Source organism: Heloderma suspectum, chromosome 3, assembly GCF_057233095.1.
Source record: "Heloderma suspectum isolate Gila_16-S chromosome 3, 16-S_ref, whole genome shotgun sequence".
Lineage (NCBI taxonomy): Eukaryota > Metazoa > Chordata > Lepidosauria > Squamata > Helodermatidae > Heloderma > Heloderma suspectum.
Genome location: NC_139460.1, coordinates 180,135,916 through 180,157,958, shown reverse-complemented (window position 1 = coordinate 180,157,958; position 22,043 = coordinate 180,135,916). Strand labels below are relative to the sequence as shown.

Sequence of the window (22,043 nt, the reverse complement as noted above, 5' to 3'; positions counted from 1 at the left end):
GTAGAGTCGCCTCTTGTGCTGTTGGAAAAGAGTGTTCGCTATGATCAGTGTGTTCTCTTGGCAAAACTCTATTAGCCTTTGTCCTGCTTCATTTTGTACACCAAGGCCATGCTTGCCTGTTATCCCGGTGATTTCTTGACTTCCTACTTTAGCATTCCAATCCCCTATGATGAAGAGGACATCTTTTTTTGGTGTTAGCTCTAGAAGGTGTTGTAGGTCTTCATAGAACCGATCAACCTCAGCTTCTTTGGCCTCAGTGGTTGGGGCATAGACTTGAATTACTGTGATGTTGAATGGTTTGCCTTGGATTCGTACTGAGATAATTCTATCGTTTTTAAGATTGTACCCCAGTACTGCTTTTCCCACCCTTTTGTTGAATATGAGTGCTACTCCATTTCTTCTAAGTAGGGGTGTCAGAGAATTTCTCGCCGAAACTTCGGGGGGCCGAGTGCCGACGTATTCGGCCCCCTGAAGTAGTTTCGGGGAGAAATTCTCCCCGCCCCCCCCCCCGGGATGGGACTTACCTTTCCCGAGTGTCGCTCCCGGTGGCGGGTCGCAGCGGCGGTTCGGCAGGGCTTCGACAGGGGCGGGGGCGGCAGCCGGTCTTTCGACCGGCTGCCACCGCCACCATTCCAAGAAAAGTAAAAAAAAAACAACGCCCCCGTGATAGGCTACGTGACGATTAACGTAGCCTATCACGGCTAGATTTGCAAAGTCAGCCGTGATAGGCTACGTAAATCGTCACGTAGCCTATCACGGGTGACTTTAAAAAAAAAAAAAAGCGCATACGGCTAATGGCGGCCCCCATAGGGAGCCGCCATTCGCGTTCCTTATTTGGTCACTGTAGTCTACGTAAAGATTACGTAGACTACGGCGAAAATAAGGGCACACGCTATTTACGTAGACTACAGCGACCAAATAAGGAACGCGAATGGCGGCTCCCTATGGGGGCCGCCATTTGCGTACGCGCTTTTTTTTTTTTTTAAGTCACCCGTGATAGGCTACGTGACGATTAACGTAGCCTATCACGGCTGACTTTGCAGATCTAGCCGTGATAGGCTACGTAAATCGTTACGTAGCCTATCACGGGGCGTTTTTTTTTGTTTTTTTTTACTTTTCTGTTGAAGTTCGCGGCCGGGGAGACGGGGCGCTTCTCCCCGGCCTGAATTTCGGCCGGGGGCGAGGTGGGAAGCCTCCCCCCCGGCCTGAATTTCAGCCGGGCGAGGCGGGAAGACACCCCCCGCTTGCAAGAACTTCGGGGGGAGAAGCGAAACGCCTCCCCCCCACCGCGAAAAAAGCTGCGGGACAAGGTAAGTCCCTTTCGTACATCCCTACTTCTAAGGGATTCTTGCCCACAGTAGTAGATATAATGGTCACCTGAATTAAATTCGCCCATGTTTGTCCATTTTAGTTTGCTGATTCCCAAGATGTCGATGTTCAATCTTGCCATCTCATGTTTGACCACCTCCAGCTTACCTTGATTCATTGATCTTACATTCCAGGTTCCTAAACAATATTGTTCTTTACAGCATCGGATTTTCTTTTCACCTCCAGACACATCCACAGCTGAGTGTCCTTTCGGCTTTGGCCCAGCTGCTTCACTCTTTCTGGCGCTACTTGGAAATACCCTCTGCTCCTCCCCAGTAGTATATTGGACACCTTCCAACCTGAGGGGCTCATCTTCTGGCATCATATCTTTTAGCCTTGTGATATGTTCCATGGCAACACGTACCCACATATTAGTTACATCATGCTAGGACACACATGGAGCTACCCCTGAAGTGTATCCTGACACTTCAGTTGGTGCAAACTGGAGCAGCTAGGCTGCTAACCTGTGCATGGTATTGGGATTATATTACACCTGTCCTGAAAGACCTGCATTGGTTGCCAATTGCTTTCTAGGCTCAATTCAGGGTGTTAGTCTTAACTGTTAAAGCCCTAAATGGCTTGGGGCCTGGCTATTTAAGGGACTGCCTGTCTCGCTATGAACCTGCCCGAGTATTAAGACCTGCAGGAGAGGACCATTTGTTGGGCACAGATGAAAGAGCTTTGTCCTGTGTAGCCCCCAAACTATGGAATGAGTTTCCTCAAGAATTATGATTGGTCATCACTCCCTTGGCCTTTACAAAGGGTGTAAAGATGCATCTTTTTAATTTTGCCTTTCAAAATGTGTAGTTTTTAATATTTTAATGTTTTTACTGTTTTTAATGGCTTTTTTAAAATTGTTGCAGGGTTTTAGTATTTTAAATTATTGTACACCACCTTTATGACTTTTTAGCAGAGAAAGCACTATAGAAATGTTTAAAATAAATAAATAAGTAAATAAACTAAAATCAGTTCAAAAGAAGCATCCACCAACACACACCAAATGTACATACCTGTGTGAACAATGTTTTGGGAAAGTTTAAAGGAACATCTAGCTTGCACTGGATGCATATTCCCCCCCCCCAATATAAAGCTCCTCATCTGAGCCCTATTTGACTGGTGGGTGCATCTTTTGATGCAAATGGTGAGGGCACATCCAGGGTCAGCAGTAGTTGTTGTACATAACTTGAAGCCCATGACAGCAGGTGGTCAGAGTCCTATGGCTTCAATTACACACATCTTTAGCACTTCATATGTATAATATACTGCAGACTGTTGTAATGACTCTGTCTGTCTGTCTATCTTGGTTGGACATAACATTCTAAAGTTCTCAGGCAGAGTCATACACGTTTCTTTGTCTGGACTAGGTTCAATTAAAATAATTTTAAATAAGTTCAATTATATAATTCTGCATGCTTTATCCTTAACTCTGCATTTGAGATTTGATAGAATTTAGATGCAAGAGCTTTATATTGTAGCATAGGGATGTGTTTTGGCAAAAGCAAGGCTGAATTTTCTCATTCGTTCAGGTTTCATAGTGAAATATGCTATTTTGGAAGTGTGACGTTTCCTCCAAAGAAACAGCAGTACTCCCCAAGGGGGGTGGGGAGGGAATCACCTTTTGCTATGCAATTGGGATTTCTGATCCCTCCTCCTCTCTTGGGAAAGCACTTGCTAAGAGAAGAGGGATGCTGTTGGCCTCTGTTGGTTCATTCAGCTGTAGTCTGCCTCTCTTAAAGCGACTGCTGCAACCATTTTAAGAGGCAGTGATATGGGAAACTCCACCAGATTTCTTCTCTTTTGGAAGAGCAGGAATGGATCTTGCTCTCCATATTCATGGGAGATGGCAACTCAAAGTGGCTGCAGCGCTTATTTTTAAGAGACGTGATTGCTACTGGCCAGATCTATGCAGAGTGCGAGCCACCCCCTCTCTTTCCAAGAGAAGGACGAATCGCAGTGTCTACAGCAGGTGAGGTGAACATTTTCACCCCTTCTGGGTTCTTTCTATGAAAGATCACTAAAATGTGGGGAGCTCCATTTTGGTAGCCCCACCCCACCCCCGCCACGCACACACACATCTTAGTTCAGCCCTAATTTTGACAATGATAACCAAGTGAAATAGCAGAGAATTTGACTAGGTAGTTGCTCAGGATCTGGAGATCTGCTCTTTGAAAAGTCTTTTTAAAGACAGTGGTCTGAATCTTGTTATTATCTCTTTTACTGATGGTAATGGACTTGACAGTGATTAACACTGGAAGAACTGAACATGATCCAGCTAATCTAGTGCTCCACATTTCTGATGAAGAGACAGAACTTCTATATGAAATGGATGCTCTGTTCATTTCCAAGGTATTAAGAAAATGGGATAACTAAAATCTGCATGAGTTTGCTTGCTGATATCAAAGGTTTACATGCCTTATGATGACTTCAGCAAGACAACAAACAATCTATAGTACCCTAAATGGGTATATACTAAGAAGAAGAGTAAAGGAAGGAGGAGGCTTCGTTCAAACTGATACTGGAAGTAGTAATTTATTTTATGAAAATGTCCAATGCATTTCAACCATGCATCTTCCTCAGGGGCACAAAAACAAATCACATGTATTTAAAAACAAGAATTAAAATTAATGCAAAGTGCCAAAATAAATCATGAATATCGCCCAAGATAATTTCTGGACTGGAAGCAGAAGGTATAGGGAAAAATTTTAGGAATAAAATGAAATAAAAGCTAAACACAAAGACCTCAATCCACCTAAAGTTAGTGATTATTAACTCTGCAAACTTATATAAGCTAACTTGGGCATAAGTTGTGTTGAACCCAGTGGATGTAAACAAGGAAGTGAACACTGACATGAACAAGGAACAAGGAAGTAGGGATTCTGCTTGCACCAAAATCCCTACAGCACTAAGGCCACAAATCTATGGATAGTAGGGATGTCAGAGAAATCTGCAATAGATTCAAATAAGTTCTGATTTCTAGGAATCTGACTTGTGGATTCAACAATAGAACAGCTTTTTCCAAGTCATGTGGATTCCATGGACTTGTAGACTGGTTTTTTTACATTTGGGGGGAGGGATCTGTGCTAATTCTCATTAATGCTAATTTGCATTAACCAATGCACATTTACACTGATGTGCATTACCACAAGTAGAACAAAACTCTGCTAAAAATCCCAATTCAGTCAATAAGCGGACAATGGAACAAAAGTCGTCTGACAATCTGTGAAACACAGATGGAATAGATTTAACAAAATCCGTACGTCCCTAATGGATAGGGGTAAGCATGTGCAAATGTTCTAGATCTTTCCATAACAGGGATGGCCTGGAACTTGCTCTGTTAAAAACAGAAACAGAGTTCCTGAATCACAGTTCAGATGCCCATCCTGACCCAACAAAGGCAAACCAGCTAGATGACTACCCTGCCTTGCAAGAACAGCAGCATTACTAGAACCCTTAACTCTGGAAGCAAGAAATTGAAAAGATGCCTGCAATAGAAGCAAGTAAGTGGAGAAAAGCTGCACAAGAGGAAATAGAGGCTCTACATAAAGATCAACCTTGGACAGTCACAGATCTACAACATGCAAAAAGCCTGTGAGATGCAAATGGGTCTTCAAAACCAAACACAAATGCAAAGTTTCTCAGTATTTTGTACTGCATATCCTGTCCTGTGTTAAACCATGTGTATTCCCTCTCCCTACAACACATAAAGCTAAAATTGGCACACATCAAGTGTAAGATCCTAGATGTCTTGAAGTAAGGACTTTCATGATAGAGCCTGGGACACCTTACCTTCTACCCCACCACAGCGGCAAGAATGTGTGGCTGATCTCTCCTGCTCTGGGATGTGATCCTACACCTTCTAATCCAGAGGAGTCCAGAGCCAATAAGATCCTATTTGGCCCTATACAGCTGCTGACTCTGACCTAGTTCCTCAGTCTGACCTGCTCATTTTGCCTGTCTGGAAATCTGCCTGCCTGGAGACATGATGTGCTTCATAACAGTGGGCAGAACCTTAGCCATGAAACAAGCCAAGTGCTTTTTAGAGATTTCACCTGTGGTGTAGGTAGGGCTGATTAAGGCAAGGGCTCCTAGGCTAGCAAACTGTAGCAAGCCCCCTACTCCACCCCACCTCTGAACTCTCACACATGACATCTCAATGTGTACACCACACACGTACGTTAAAAACAACAACTTTATAACAATGCAAGTTTTAGAAGCTATATACTAGCGGAACTTCCATCTTTTGTGTTTTACTGGAAGCAAATGATCTGCCAAACAGTATGTTCACTCTTTAAGTTGCTTTCAACATATATTAACCTCAGCATACTGAGCCTACTCTCCAACTATTTAGATGTGAGCTGGATATTTTACCAAATTTCTCCACAGGGAGGAGAAATTTTCTGACAGTTTCTCATAGGTAGGGCTCACCATTGGCACCTTTTCCCCCCTAGGGGTTTTGTGTGTGTTGCCTCTGCATGGGGCAACAGCATCAACCATGTTGGATTTTACATCCTCCACAATGTCCCGTACCTAGCGTTGCTCCAGGACACTGTTGTGGGGGGTGGGGAGGACAGGGAAGGCACCCACCACATAATCAGGGAATGCTGTGTTTTTCTTTCTATTACACATTGTTAGTTATATTTGTTTGGTAAATTATAGCTATGGAATTTCAGCATGTAACTAGTGCAAGGCAAGTGCAATAGAAAGAAACACACACTGAAGAAAAGATTGAATGCAGCCATTAGGATTGCACTGTTTAGACAACAGAACACTTACTACTGATGAGGGAGGGAGGGAGAGAATGAGGGATGGAGAGAGAGAGAGAGAGAGAGAGAGAGAGAGAGAGAGAGAAAGAAAGAAAGAAAGGCCTGAGAGTTGCAATCTACACCAAAGGGTACTTACAAGGAGAAACCAGTAGAGGAAGAAAACAAGTCCCCTTTTGTCTATCACCCCCCACTGGTTCAGACAGCTTATCACTTACTTCAGCACCCCTTCTCAATGGCATGTGAATAAATCCACAAGTTTCATCTTCTCATGTAAACACTGGAAATGGTCTCTCACAAGTGGTTTCATCAGGATGTCTGCAATCATGCTTCTTGTTAGGCAATATTCTACTTCAATAAGGTCCTTCTCCCGCATGTCTCTCAACAAGTGATATTTCACATCGATATGCTTGGTGCATTAACTGATCTTCTCAATTTCTGAGAGCTTTATGCAGCTTTGGTTATCTCCTAGGATCTATAGGCTTTGACTCAATTATTCTTAGATCCTTGAGAAATCAGTACAGCCATTTGAGTAGGGATGTTGGAGAAATCTTTCTGGGGGGGTCAGATCCGCCAAGCTTTTCACAGCTCGGCCCTGTCCACAAGCTGACCTGACTCAACTTGTGCAAGTGAGGCCAGCTTGTGGACTTCCACTTGCACACCTGTCGCACTCTCCTTGCTAATGCCGACACCAGCAAGGAGAGTGCGAGGAGTGTATGCGGTGGCGGCAGCGGGGGGTGGACTTCCTGCTACCATTGCCATGTGCACACCCCTTGTGCTCTCCTTGCCAGTGTCATCACTGGCATGCATGCAGCGGCGAGGAGGACTTTCCCCCCATTTGCAGAACTGTGTTGTTCTGCAAATTATGGTGGAAATTTGTCTAATTTGCGCAAAATGCAGCTGTAATTTGTGGAACAACACAGTTCCACAGAAGGGGGGAAAGTTCCTGGATTTTGGGAACAAACCCCCAGCTTGGCTTGCGAAGGCAAACCAAGCCGGGGTGTAGCGGGAGTCCATCAAGCCCAAAATGTCTGGATTCGCAGCGACAGACATCCCCATATTTGAGTTCCTGGCATGTTTGGGTGGCCAATACATATTCAGCTTCAGTGGATGAATCCATCACTATATCTTATTTCTTGCTGGTCCAACTAACTAGTCTACCTCAATAAAAGAACAGGTTTCCGCTAGTGGATTTGTGATCTGTGGTGTCCCCAAACTAATCTGCATCTGCATAAGTCACCAGTTTTGGACTATTGGTGGCTTGCAGCTTTAGTTTCAGCTGTGCAGTGCCCTTTAAGTACCTGGCTACTCTTTTCAAAGCAGTCCAATCTCTTTTGCTTGGTGAATTGGTCTTTCTGCACAGTATTCCTAGTGCTGCAGCTATATCTGGCCTTGTTGTGGTGGCGAAGTACAGCAACTTTCCTATAGCTGTTCTATACTGGTTGTTCTGTTGTAGAAGTTAACTGCGCCTACTTCCCTTTAGAAAGTTGATTTCCATTGGTGTGGCTACTGCACTGGCATCTTTGAGTCCAAAGCATTCTAGGAATTCATGGATATTTTGTCCTTGGCTGAGGAGATGGCTTCCATCTTTCTCTCTTTCTATTTGAATTTGAAGGTAGTAGTGGGTGATATCTCCAAGTTCTTTCTCTTGATTTAAGTGATTTACAATTTCCTTACAGTCAGCTTCATCTTCATTGCTCAGAATCAGATCATCTAGATGTTACTATGTATGTCCATCTAATATTTCTATATCGTGTGTAAAGACAGGGATCAACTTGGCCTTGCTTGAAGCCTTCTCTGATGAGCATTTGTTTAAGTTTTTCATTCCATGCTCTTGCAGCTTGCTTCAGGCCATATATGCTTTTCTGAAGTCTACACACAAGTGGTTTGTCTCCTGATTTCTTGAATCCAGGAGGTTGCTCCATATAGATATCCTCTTTAATTTCTCCATGTAAAAATGCAGTCGTGACATCTACGTGTTCAACATGCATCTTTCTTAATGCTGTTACACTTAAAATAGTCCTTATTGTAGCATACTTCACCATGGGGGCAAATGTCTCATCATAATCCTTTCCATACTTCTGGGAATAGTCTTTGGCGACAAGTCTGGCTTTATATAGGGATGTATGAGCATTTTGGGGGGTGAAATCTCGATGGATTTTACCATTTCAGCCCCGGCAGATTTCATTCTGTTTTCCCCCACTGGCGTTGACTCAATCTGTAGCGAGTTGATCTGATACATGAATTTTGGATTTTTTTTTTAAAGGCAGTGGCAATTTGTGCAGATGGGATCATGTCCGCCCCCCGCCCCCAGGTCTTTAAATTTGCACAAAGTGGATTTTTTTTAGTTATTTTTTTCAGGTCGTTAAATGTCTACAATAGGGTTGTTTTTTTAAAAAAAAATATTGGTGGTCTTTCACAAGCCCACCTATCTGCTATGTAAAAATCCTTATCACTTTCATCCTCGCCATGCACTACTTCCTTTAAGCCAGCAGAGCCATATTCTGTACTTGTCAAAAAACTTGTCAATGGCTAGATCTACACTACTGCTTTATAGCAGTACTGACGTGCACTGATGGGGCATATTATACATTCGATATACCACTATTGTAGTGTTATTCCCTACTTTTTATTTCGCATTATTCAATATACCACAATAAATGTCACGGTGTGTCCTACAAGGTATAAATGTGCAAGAGGGATATAGTGTTACCGTGATGGGATTGTAATGATGTGACAGAAGATGTAGATCTGGCCAATGTCATCCTTCACTTTGGGCTTGCCTTAATAGCTAACAGCTTTTCATTTAACGGAAGGCTGCTTTATGTTACAAGCACACCCACTCCCAAAGCACCTTCTCAGAGCAGTAAACGGGATCGCTAAAAACACACACACAAATGTCATGACAAACCAGGCTCACAGTGGAATAGCACACATTTCAAACAGAGCAGTAACACGGAAGCAAAAAGGGCAGCAATGTTTTCAGAGTAGTCACAAGCAGTAACTAGTGGAGGAAGAAAGCAAGTTCCCTTTTGTCTATCACCCCCCACTGGCTCAAGATGACTTATCACAAGTGTTGTTACAGTATCTCCAGTGCTCTATAGTCTCTCAGGCAGCCTGCACTTCCTGACCTATCAGAGGAATTACCTCATGATGTCTTTCTGTGCTCTTCAATTGAAGTGGAGGAGATTGAGGAGGCTACAGGCTGCTGAAGCGATGATTGTACAGTGAAAAACAGGAGACTTGCTCACACTCCTTGGCCACCTCATAAGTAAGGTAAGCGCAAGAACCCTGAACGCAAGCCATGAGAATTTCTCCAAAATTTTCTTCACATTTGAATTTCTTTTCAAAAGCAATTTCTTCTTTTTTTTATGAAATTGAATGAGAATGGTCTGAAAAAATGTGGATGAATTTTTTTTAATGACTTGTGTACACCACTTTGAAATCTGTAGAGGTAGGCAGTTCATAAATACTTGTTGAAAAGAATAGAGTACCTGGTAATGTTGGTACATGTTTTTCCTAGCTCCACAATTTTGATTTAAACTGAGATTTCACTTCTGAATCCGTCGTCCAAGTCTTCAGAATAAAAGAGGACACAGTTGTTTACTGCATCAGCGAGGACCTCAATGTATGACAAGTTCTTGTAGGAAATTTGTTGCTTGCAGTTGTCAGCTGGTCGATAATAACATTTTTTTTTTCCCTGGGTGAAATGTTAGGTACATTTCTGGGTGAAATGTTAGCACACAGGTTTTCACCTGGATATTTCTCCCATTGCATTTTGTTTCCTGTAGTCCTTTTCTGTCAGTTGGTCTGATAGGCATTTTGAGATTTGTTTTACCGAAGTGAGGCAGGATATACTGTATGAGGGTCTCGGTCTCAGGGTGGGGGAGAATGGGCTCTTTTACTTTGACAGGTCTTAATAAATAAACCACAAAGCAAGATCTTTCAAACTATTGAAGCTGGTGACAACTGCAGTCTGAGCTTTGCTAAGTTCAGTGTTGCAAACAGTTATTGGGCTTCTTCACACACAGCTTTTATCCTGCTGTTGAGATTGGTTACTCATGGAAGTTTGTGAGTCCTTTAGATGATGTTGTCAACCTCCGGGGCATCTCCCTCACTAAATGATCCTTATTCCATTTTTTTTAAAGATTGGAGATAATGAGCTATCAAATTACCATGCTTGAGTTCAGCTTCAGTTCCCTTGTGAAAAAGGAAATGCTGCATTAAGAGCTAGACCGCAGCGCCATATGGTGGCTGTATAATGAAACACATGGGAAGACTCAGATAAGGGGGGGAAAGGAGGAAGAAGGAAACACATGCAAAAGGAGTCCATCGTGATCCTACATTTAAAACAGAAGCAGAAAGCCCCATTTTAAATGTGGGATTTAATTTTAGGCTGGTGTAGAGATGCTCATTAACTCAGGCAGCTGTTGGAGAGTCTTCCACTGCTATAGAAACTGCTGCATCTCATCCTTCTTGCTGAAAATGTTGCTGTTGGTAACATTATTATATGCAGATGACACCCAGCTCTTTTTCCTCTAATCCAGGTGAGGCAGTGGATGTCCTGAATCAGTTCCTGAGCAGGGTAATGGACTGGATGAGGGTCAATAAATTGAAGCTCAATCCAGACAAGATGGAGGTACTGTTAGTGGGTGGTTTATCTGTTCAGTTGAGTGGTGTTAACCTGTTCTGAAGGGTACTGTATTCCTCCTGAAAGATCAAGTGTGCAGTCTGAAGTTGCTCCTGGATCCATCATTGTCATTTCTCTTCTACCAGGCATTTTAGTTTTTTGGTGTGTTTTTTTTTTACCAGTTTTATTGTGTAAACTGTCTTGAAGAATTTTGTTACAGGGTGGCATATAAAACAAGTAAATAAATAAATACTATTGTCACCTCACCTCCACCGTTACTTATACTTGATAGGCTTATATTTATTACTTGAGGATGTGCAGCAGTATAAATAATTGTTATTTTTTAAGGTTTCTTGGCTTACTTCTCATTTTATTCAAGCCTCCTTCTTGCTGATCAACTAACGTGTCTTTTCTGACCGGAAGACTTGATGACTCCTCCCATCACACTCACCTGGGCCAATCAGAATCCACATAAGGGGGCACGTAGATGTGCTCTACGTGCATACGCAGAGTCGCAGACACATGTAGGGTCCCTATTCACAGTAACTGAACACAAGGCTGAGGGGGGGGGGGGCTCAGCTGGTGAAGGCAGTACCAGGGAGCTGGGTTAACCTGCATGGCCTGGTGATACCCTCAGGTATGTTTTTAACATGTCTGGAGGTTTGTCTGAACTCCCCTACAGCCTGGGCTGCTTGCTTCCTCTCTGGGACTACCATTTTTAATCTCTGCACACAAATAGTGGCCCAAGCATTTTTCCAGTGACAGCGTTTTTATTATAAGGGGTTATTTATTTAAAAGCCCCTGCAGTGCCACCCAGTCTATCTCTGGGCACTGGACTCTGACTGGAAAGTGTGAACTCTCTTTCTCTTATGCTTTTTGTGCACATAGGCAGAAAAGTGATAGCACATGATAAGCCATGGAAGAAACAAAATACTGTGCTGAAGAAACTGACATCTGCACAACTTTTTTGAGGGGGCCTGGTCTGCATGAGTCTGCCCAATTTAGGGATGTACGAAAGTCACTTACCTTGCCCGAAATTTGATTCACGGTGGGGGGGAGGCGCTCCATCCCTCCCCTGGAAATTCTGGCTGGGGGGGAGGCACCCCGTCCCTCCCGCCACGAATCCTGGCTGGCCGGGAACGCAAATGGTGGCGGCCATAGCCGCCGCCGTTTGCGTCCCTGCAATCAGCCATGATAGGCTACGTAAATGTTTACGTAGCCTATCATGGCCGAGTAAAACAAAAAACAAAAAACCGCGCATACACAAATGGCGGCGCCCATGGGCGCCGCCATTTGCATACGCACGGTTTTTTGTTTTACTCAGCCGTGATAGGCTACGTAAACATTTACGTAGCCTATCACGGTATTTTTTTTAAAATCTAGCCATGATAGGCTACGTAAATGTTTACGTAGCCTATCACATTTTTTTGGTTTTTTTTTTTTTTTTTACTGGAAATGGCGGTGGCAGCAGCCAGTCGGAAGACTGGCAGCCGCCCAGCCGCCGCCGGAGCCGCCGCCGCCAGGGACATTCGCACAAGGCAAGTCCCGTCCCGGGGGGGGGCGGGGGGCAGACCATTTCGCCACTGATTTCGGAAGGCCAAATGCGCTGGCATTCGCCCTCCCTGAGATTCGTGGCGAAATTCTCTGACATCCCTACTGCCCATGCCTTAATATAGTGGTGGGTATGAGAGCTGCTTTTTTCTGGTTTAATCCCATGGCACTACTATAATGCCACTGTGAGGATGGGGCCAACTGTGTCAGGAACACATCTAAGCTTGCAATCTTCAATTTGTATTTACTAGTATATCTGCTCAAAACAATATGCAATACTGTTTCACTGTGTGTAATGATAACTACTGGACTATAAATGATCTTGCCTGGTTTGTGTTAAGGGTCTTAATGAACTTAAGAATCTGATTCTAGGCCCAACCCTGAAGCAGCAACTGCTCAACCAAAGCTGCCTTTCACTGAATGCCCTTTTCGGGTATCTGGGTTAGTCCTCATGCTCTCTCCCTGAACATCCTGTTGGCTTTGACTATGTAGGAAAGTGAGAGAGAGATCATGATAGAATCATGATACAGATCATGACAGAATTACGATACAATGGATATTGTTTTCACTGGACACAACTGCAAAGAGAGAGAGAGATTTTGGAAGCATCTTCCAATGCCACAGTCCAATGGAAGGCCAGAAAGATCTATCCTCTATTCAGAGTGAGACCTTAGGTTGTCCCCTGCCACCCCCACTGAGCCCCAATGTTTTATTATTGATGAAGCCAAGTATTTGGGTGCATGTTGGAGCCTGGCAAAAATTCCCCTAACGTACATTGTTAAGAGCAACAGTATATTATTGAAATGAGCTGAAATGCATTATCTTCCATCTGATCTCCATGTCCATGTACTTGCACATGATTAATGAGTAGTCAAAAAGCCTGAAGGGCTTGTAATGAAACCTCTCTAATGGAGAAGTGTGTTGTAGACAAATCTATATTCATTTCCAAACAATCATTCATCAAAACTCTTCACAATTAAATGCTGAAACTTTTGGATCAGCTGGGGCTCAGCCAATTGGAACTTTTGCTCTTCTCTGCCTCCCAGCAGCTACAAAAAGTGCCACAAACTTATTTCCAGTAAATATTGCATTTCCCTGCAGTTTATCTGCCTTGAATTACATATTCCTTAGAAACAGAGTCCTGCACTTGGCTGCCCTGAGTCAACTGAACACCTAAAAGGGGCCAGGGCTAAGCCACTGAACTTAGGGCAAACCAAATGCGTCCTTGCATTTAATGTGACCTTTTAAAATGCCAATAACAGTCGTGTGTGTGTGTGTGTGTGTGTGTGTGATAATTATTGGACTCACAGCAGGTGTGGAGAGAGGGAATTTAACCCTTTCCCTTCCTGGTGTGGTCCTTTGAAGCTGCTATTTGCCCTGGGAGGAAATCTGCCATTGATTCCTCAGCAAGGGAGAAAAAGTTAAATTTCCACTCTTCATATTTACTGTGATCCTGATAAGTATCAGTTCTCATTCCTCCAACATGTTGTGCAGAGATGTATTTAACATCAGATCTAGAATTGGCCCTAGAGTCTGAGAATTGTCTGACTGATTCTTCAACTGTGATTTGGCCAGGGACTTTTTCTAGGGTGGCCAGATTCCAATTTGTTCTCTAAACACCCATTATTTAGATTTGAATACTGCTATGGTATATAAATCTAAACCTTTTCTATCTCTCACAGCTTGCGGATTTTCCAGGTTTTTTCCCCCTCATAAATAAACAAATTGCACAAATTGCAGCTGCAATTTGAGTAATTTGTGCACATTCCAGGTGTGATTTGCTTAATTTGCATGAATTCCATAATTTGTGCAAATTAAGCAAAGTATGGCAGTTATTTGCACAAATTACCCAAATTCCAGCTGCAATTTGTGCAAGTTCCTATTTATGTGGGAGGGGACTGGAAAGAGTTCCTGGATTTGGGGAAGAACCTGTGTCTCAGCTCATAAATGCAAGCCCAGTCAAACGGGCAGTGGGAATCCATTGGGCCCAAAAAGGGCTGGATTTGCAAGCGCTGGACATCCCTACTTCAAATTCCAATAAGCTTTAGATGTGCATGGGGAGGACCTTCCAGTGATAATGGTGAGGAGGGTGCGTGACCTCAGCAGCCTGGGCTGCTTCAAAATAATGCTGATCAACAGCCCAGCAAGGCAAGTGGCAGAGAAAGTAACTGTAACAGATAGAGTCAGAGAGAGGAATACAAACAGACAGAGTGGAAGAAAGATGGGTAGATGGAAGAAGGAAAAGAAAAGGGGGGATGGAGGAAAGAGGTACAGGAGACTGCCTCAGAAAGGGGAAAGAAGAATCATGGGGTGAAGATGGGGAAGAATTGCTGAGAGGTACTCAGCCTTTCTGGAGCTGAGGGTGGGATGAAGATAAACATTAACATGTCAATCAGCTGAATCCCAAACCCATTCCACTGAACAGGGCTGATCCTATCATGAGGCAAATTGAGGTGCCTGCATCAGGCTGCACAGCAGGAAGAGCAGTGAATTGAGCCACTCACCCTGCCCCAACCGACCAGGAGGGTTCACTGCCACCTCCAGTGGGTGCTCTGGAGAGCCCCACCAACTGCTCTCCTGCTGTGGCATTTGCTGCAGTCAGAGAACAGCTGGCCAGGCTCTCTGCAGCAGCCACCCACCCTGTTTCCTTTTTATCCTATGACCCCTTAACCCTTGGCTTTGCTGCTGTGGGGCTCCAGCCAGCTGGCCAAGCTCTCATAAGGGCCCCACAGCCTGGAAGGTCCGTGAACCAGTGGCAGTGGGGGGGGGGGAGCATGAGGCGGCACGGCAGCAGCACATATTCGCACCCCAGGCAGCAAATCAACTTGGGCCAAGGCTGCCAGGGAACTCACGTTAGTTCCAGGATAATTTGAAAATGGTTATACCCCCCCCCATTCACTCACAAAATTTTCCTTCCAGTCTTTCTCATATGACAATAGAAATTGCTTGCATTTCCTCCCTTTCCCTCATCATGGAACTGGCAGCAGCTGCTCCTTTACCTTCTTCCTTACTCTCCCTCTGATACTGCTAGACTTGTTTCTTTCATTGCTTCTGCTGATTGGTGAAAGCCATTGTGTGTGTTTATTCTAATTACTTTGGCCCTCTGAGTGAGGGGCCTCAGGGACACTGTCTTCCCCACTATGGTGATTTGTATTGTATTTCTATCTAAATTATAATAATTTCAAAGTTTGCATCTATTTATATAAATGAGCATGTGGAAATTTGTGTCCCCTTTTGTCCTCTTTTTTGTTGATGCATATCTACTTTTTTTCTCATCCTAAATGCTAGAACAACAGAGAGTAGGACATACTGTCAATATCATTATTCTAACCTATTTAGGGCAGAGATGGGTGGGTGGGAACATACTAGAAAAATCTTTCCTATCACTTCTTGACACATACTTTGTGTCAAATGTGTTTGTGTGTCAAAACCACATATATTTGAGCCAGTCCTGGAATTTATTTTCATACTATGTACCATATCAACTGAGTTAGCTTGATTTGCTCCTTTTCCCTACCATGTCTAGTTCCAGATAATTTTATTATTTATCTGGTTTACCAATTAACCATGGCCCAATGCAACTGAACATGTGCAGAGTCCCTTTCCTTCACTGCTGAGCAACCATAGCAAATGTAGTAATCTGATAAAGTATACATAGTAGATACCAGGGTCATTGATCCTAGCTAAATCCCATCTCATACAGTCAGATTTAGAGTCAGCTATGAGAACTGTTAACTTCAGAGGTTAAAATCATGGTTTACAATGCAGGCCTAGGAGCTGAGAATTATTATTTGCTCTCTCAGTCCTGAGCCTTGCTTTACTTCCATGGTTTTAAGCTCACCTCTGACTTCATAAAGGCCACGACTACACTTTTTCTAAAGAGAATTCTAGGTCCTCGGGATTCTACTGTATATTCACCAGCAGTGGCCACATAAAAGTGACAGGGAAACACATGCCCCATTGCTAACGATCTGAACTATGAGAAGCAAATGTCCCACAGAGCAAGACATGCTAAACAAGGGTTAGATATATGCTGCTCATAGCTTAAGTATGATGAACATAATAAACCACATCCTGATACTAATTATGAGGGTGAAACCTAACAACCTGTGAGACTACAATTGAGCTAGCTAGCATAGAAAAAAATAATCATAGACTGCTTCCCACATTAATGGAACTGGTGGGGACAGCCTGAATACAATATGCACTGTTGTGTTTCCTGTAACATGCAAGAACCAGATTAGCCCTTTTAAAATTCGATCTGTCTATCTGTTGGTACACTGTAAGAACTTGCTCTGGGAAAATTGGCACTGAGTTGCTGTAATATGTATAATTAATGTGATTTTAAAAAGAACCTCACACATTATGGTGCTGTTGCATCACAGGCAGTCATGGAACACAGGTATGCCCCCACTTAATTTCTGCAATTCACAAATCAGCTGCCCATATATGAATGTTTTCCGTACCTTTTGGAGTAAATCACCTTTAAAGGGCATACCTAGGTATCTGAATTTTGCAACAATGCTCAATTGTTCTAAGAATATTGGTTGAAAAGACGCTGTGGTTTCAGGAGCTACTGCTGAGCACAATATTGCTTGCTGTTTTTAATCACAGCTACTATATATGAAGGATGTTTGATGTTAAGGTACGCTAAAATGAGGATTTCCTAAAATGTATAAAATATTGGCATTGGGAAAGAAGGATTAGAATGTCGCTTTAACTCATATAGTTCAGTCATGAATTGCTTTAATTCAATTCAGCCTTCAAAAGAGACATAGGTACCTATAGTCTTACCTGCTTTGTGTCTTATTGCCTGAGGCTAATATGGTACCAGCTGTTATCCCAAACTAATTACTAGAGTTTAGTCTGGAGTGCTGCTGCACTATCAGTTCCTGACAATGAGTAGCTGAAGTCCCCTTTGAATGGCACAAGGTCTTTGATGACAATAGCACACGCTTTCTTTTAATTTCACTGGAGGCATCTGTATGGGAAAAGACTATCAAACTAACTCTGTGACCAATCATGGCCTTGAAAGGGTAGAAAAGCCAGAAATTCCTGTCTGCTACCTCTGAATAGTCAAGGTCATTGCAGCAGATGGGACTTTCACAGCTACTCACTACTTGATGACATATTTGCCTATGGACTTCTTTAGGTTTCCCCTCCACGTAGGCCTATAACTCATCATATATAGCATTTTATAGCGTTATATAGTTTTCATGAGTCACGATGGAGGACCACTTCACAAGTAACATTTTTTCCTACCAGGCCAAGCCCTAACATGAGTCAAAATGAGATTCTTGGCTCAGGCAGCAGATTGGGGAGAAGTGGCAAACCATACGCCCCTCCCCACTGCCAGCTGCCCACATCTGCTGCTGCCTACCTCCCCAGGCATTCATTGTTGCTGCTGCCGCCCCAAACCACTGCTTCTGTTGCTGCTTGCCACCATGCCAGCGCCACTTCTCTCAGTTCTCACCCCCCCACACACACACACAAACACATTGCTTCTGCTGCTTGCTGCTTCTGCCATCCTCTCTGCCTCCCCACTCACCCTACCCTCCAAAGAGAAAACTGTGGGGTGGCAGCCAGTGTCTGTGTGCACTAGTTTTTCTCATGGATTGAAGCATATTCCTTCAATCGAAGAGAAATTGTTGAACCATTGGCTGGGCTGGGCTCTCCATGGCTGGGCCTGGCATCTCCATCCTCACTTCAGCTGCATGGTATGAGGTGGAGGGGGAAGAAGCAGAACAAGCTCCGGAGCACAGCAACAAAAACAGAAATGGCATTGTTGAACTGTGTCATTCACACTCTGGAAGCAGTGTTCTGTTCCAGCATGGCTGGGTTCAAAGTGGAGCACAGCGCTCTCTCTCGCTCTCGCTCTCTCTCTCTCTGGTCCTTCCCCTTTCCTTTGCAGGGGGAGGAACAGGGAAGGAACAGGGAAGGAGGCTGTTGATGCCATTGCCTCACCAGCTGGCAGAACCCACTTGGCTTTCACCCGGTCCCTCTCTCATGCCTCTCTTGCGATGGGGCTCTGAGGCAATACAAAAATGAATATGACAGGGGAGGGGTTTTGAAATAGGGTGAGGCTGGAAATGAGCAGAGAGTCTGTTGATTTTTCAGGCTTGCTATTTTTTAAAAGTAGGTGTTGAGATGAGGATGCAGGCAAGTCCTTGGGTGGGGGTAGGGGGGTGGATCTGTTCTGAGAGTGGCATTTTCAATGGAATAGATTCCCCTGACTTGGCTCCACACTGAAATATTGTCCTCCATGAGTCAAGAAGAAGAATGGTAAAAATTCCTACTGTAAGTGTAATTAGAAATCCCCCTCCCTCTTCCATGTCCTTTCATTCTCACAGCTTGCATAGCAGAGTAAATCGTATGAGACTTCAGGTAATTTGTTGCCTTCCTGTGTTTAACCACTGGGTTGGCTGACTCCCATATCCATCCATGTGCCAACTTTTGCACTGACCTTGCTCCTGCGTATCTACCAAATGTGCAGAAATTAAGTAAGTGAAGCTTTTCCGGGTATGGAGAGTGGCTGGTTCTACCATTATGCAGAGTGATGGAATGGCTGCCTCATACACCTGATTTTGGGTGTCCTTAAAAAGCAGCAAATGTTTAGTTACTTAATTCCTTATTACTACGGCTTTACTGCCAGGAGGGAGGCAGAGAGGTACTTACAGGTTTTCTGCTTCAAGTGCCAAAATAACATGATCAGCTTTGGGCGTTAGGTACCTTGAAATTGGGGCTGGGGGAGGAATTTGCTATTCAGCCTCAGGCAGCAAAATGTCGGGTATTTTTCCTATACATGGCTACGTGGGTGTGAGAAAACAATGTGTACACCCACATGTGTTCTTAGTGGGGAAATTGCATACATGTGCCAAAATACATCCATGCAGGAAAAGTATCAGGTGGGGAGCAATGCAGAGCCACTGACTTCCACTGTGATATTTTCAATCATTCAGCAGTATCGTGAGCATGGTTCACTCCACTGTAGCATGTCCTCACAAGTTTATGGAGGGATCTCATGATTTTTCATTTCCCTTTCGAGTAACATGGAAGGGGCAGGTAGGTCTTGGCTCCCTAACATGTATTTGCGACTATTAGCAGCACTTCAGTATGGAAACCCTGTCTAGAGAAAAAAGTGACCTGTATAGGTTTAACTTAGTTATGTATATGTGTGTTTTTAATTAAGGTTCAACATTAAACAGCAACAGATCTCACTGGGACTCCTTCCTTAGGCTCCTTTTCATTCATCTAACCTGAGTTGCATTTTTCTCACTGGGAATGGCTAAGGGAGCAAAAGGCCCTAAAGGGAAAAAGGTCACCTTGAAAGTTGCTAAGAACTCCATCAAGATCACATTTGATGGGAAGCGCCGCCTTGATCTGAGCAAGATGGGTATTACAACTTTCCCCAGATGCATCCTCAAACTGGCTGATGTGGATGAACTGGACCTCAGTAGAAACATGATCAAGAAGATCCCAGACTCAATTGAGAAGTTCCAGAATCTGCGTTGGCTAGACTTGCATAGCAACCAGATTGATAAACTGCCGGAAACAATAGGAAACCTACAGAACCTCGTTTTCCTGAATCTCTGCAACAACAAGCTAACAGCCCGGAGTTTACCAATGGAGCTGAGCCAGCTCAAGAACCTGCGTAATCTCAACCTTGGCCTAAACCACATTGACAATCTTCCAACCACTCTGGGGGCTTTAAAGGAGCTTCAGGAAGTTGGAGTATTTGACAACTTACTGACTACCATCCCAAACAGTGTTGCAAAGCTCCCAAAGCTCAAGAAGTTGAATACGAAGAGGAACCCCTTTCCTGGGCCCACAGAAGAGGAACTCTTTATTGACAATATCAAACGCCTTGAGACACTATATGTGGTGGAAGAAAAGGATCTTTGCTTCCCATGCTTGAGGAAGTGTCAAGAAGAGAGGGACAAGTTGAACAAGCTGAAGAACACAGTGCCTGCCCCTCTCAGAAAGCCAAACTTTTCAAACCTCATGACACCCAATTCCATGGCAAAGGAGAACCAAGCAGAATGGAGGTGAATGGGTCATCTCCACCATCCATGGAAGCATGGCAAATAGTGAGGTAGAGGCCATAGGAAGGCATGTTTGCATCCAGTCCTTGTAATGGGTCCCAAGCAATAAAACTGCTCTTGATGACACAGCTCTGTTCACATAAATGGGTTCTGCTCTACTAGGCATGTGTCAATCTACCAAATATAACACTACACATAATTCCAAGCTTTGAGCCCTGATCAGTGGTCCACTAATCTGCACCCCCCACCACCACCATTGTGAGGATATTGAGAGTAGACCCAGCTTTCCTCTCCAGCTTGGAGTTACGAGTGGGCAGGGATCATCACCACAGTTACATTGAGCTTCAGATGTGCAGTACAACTATGGGGAAGACTACTGCCCCCTCTCCAGTTCTAAGAAGAAGGACAGGGTAAACTGTTTTGGCACTGGACGGCAGAGGCAGTTCAGCACTTGCCCGTCTAGTGCCAAAGTAATCTTCAGTCTTCCACTCTGCCTCAGAGAGAAACACTAGGGATTGATGTTTTGCTGCTGGTTGGCAGAGGAAGTCAGAGGGTTTGCCTACCCCGTGCCAAAATAAGTCCCAGCCTTGTTCTCTAGACCCAGTGAGCAAAGCTGGGAATGGTTGTTCACGGGCTTGGAAGCAGAGGTGCTGGGAATGCCTCCTCCACACGGCACCACAAGCCATTGCTCCCCTCCTTCAACTCTAAATGTAGAGCTGGGGAGGGGAAGCCGGGGATTGTCCCTAACCCTATGCAGAGGTGCAGTGCAAGGTCAGCAACAAGCAGAGGGGAAGGTTTCAATCAATCACAATGTTTTTCTTGGCTACCAAGACCAGCCAAAATGTGTGTATCCCTGGCTCTGATTATACATTAGCACAAATGGGAAAGTTCATACTTCACCTGACCATTGCCCCAGGCAGAAATGGCTAGATCCCATCGAGATCTCTCTACACAGCTGTTTATAGCAAGCAAAAAGGTTGCTTACTCCAGTATATATCTTGTTTGCCAAAACCCCAAATCTTTTACACGTAGCCTGCATGCATGTAGAGTCCAACGTGTGTAGGCCTGATAATCTGTGCTTTGGAACTCCCTATTGCCTTTTGCAAGGTAAGTATCAAACATTATTGGGCTTATGCACAGTGTGTAGGTGCCACTGTAACATTCAAACTGTAGGCACAGGGCTGGGACGGTCACAGGCAAGCAATGCTGCCATAATCTTACTGCCTCATCATGCAATGGGCAAAAGCCATCCTGAAAGTGATTGCTGATAAGGCAAGGTGTAACTTTTTAAACAATAAATCAATAAGTAGACAAACAATTATTAGATAATCATGCTCACCTACATATGAAAGAGACCACAGTGAGTTACCCAAGGCCAACTGTATGTAACTGTACAGAAACTAAGTTTTCTAAATCCAAGCCAAGCAGTCTAGCCACAAGATCCACACTAGCTTACACTGCCCTATTTCTTAACACATGTATTCAAAAGCAAATGCATAGCTGAGATTAGTGCTCACTTTAAAAATAATCTGGGGTTATTTTAAGAAGAAGGGCAATGCAAAAGTTTGGTAGCCTTGATTATGCCCTCCACTGCAAGGTAGTAACAAGAATGGAAGCCTGCAAAAATAAATATATAGAGTAGACACATGCCTAACAAAAAAATTGTGCAACTGTGATCATAGTACATATAAT

At 43.9% G+C, this 22,043-nt stretch overlaps 2 protein-coding genes across 5 annotated transcripts in view; one reads left to right on the top strand and one right to left on the bottom strand.

Moving 5' to 3' along the window:
- WDFY4 (WDFY family member 4) overlaps nucleotides 1-22,043 on the bottom strand; it is a 415,677-nt gene that overhangs the window by 108,429 nt on the left and 285,205 nt on the right. The gene's annotated exons all lie outside the window — the stretch shown is intronic.
- LRRC18 (leucine rich repeat containing 18) lies at nucleotides 19,591-20,358 on the top strand. Its single transcript, XM_084841850.1, has one exon. It carries the CDS (start codon nucleotides 19,591-19,593, stop codon nucleotides 20,356-20,358), a length of 768 nt encoding a protein of 255 aa, XP_084697976.1.

What these genes read in the sequence shown, in the direction of transcription:
- LRRC18 (XM_084841850.1), top strand. Translation starts at nt 19,591, where the DNA reads ATGGCTAAGGGAGCAAAAGGCCCTAAAGGGAAAAAGGTCACCTTGAAA.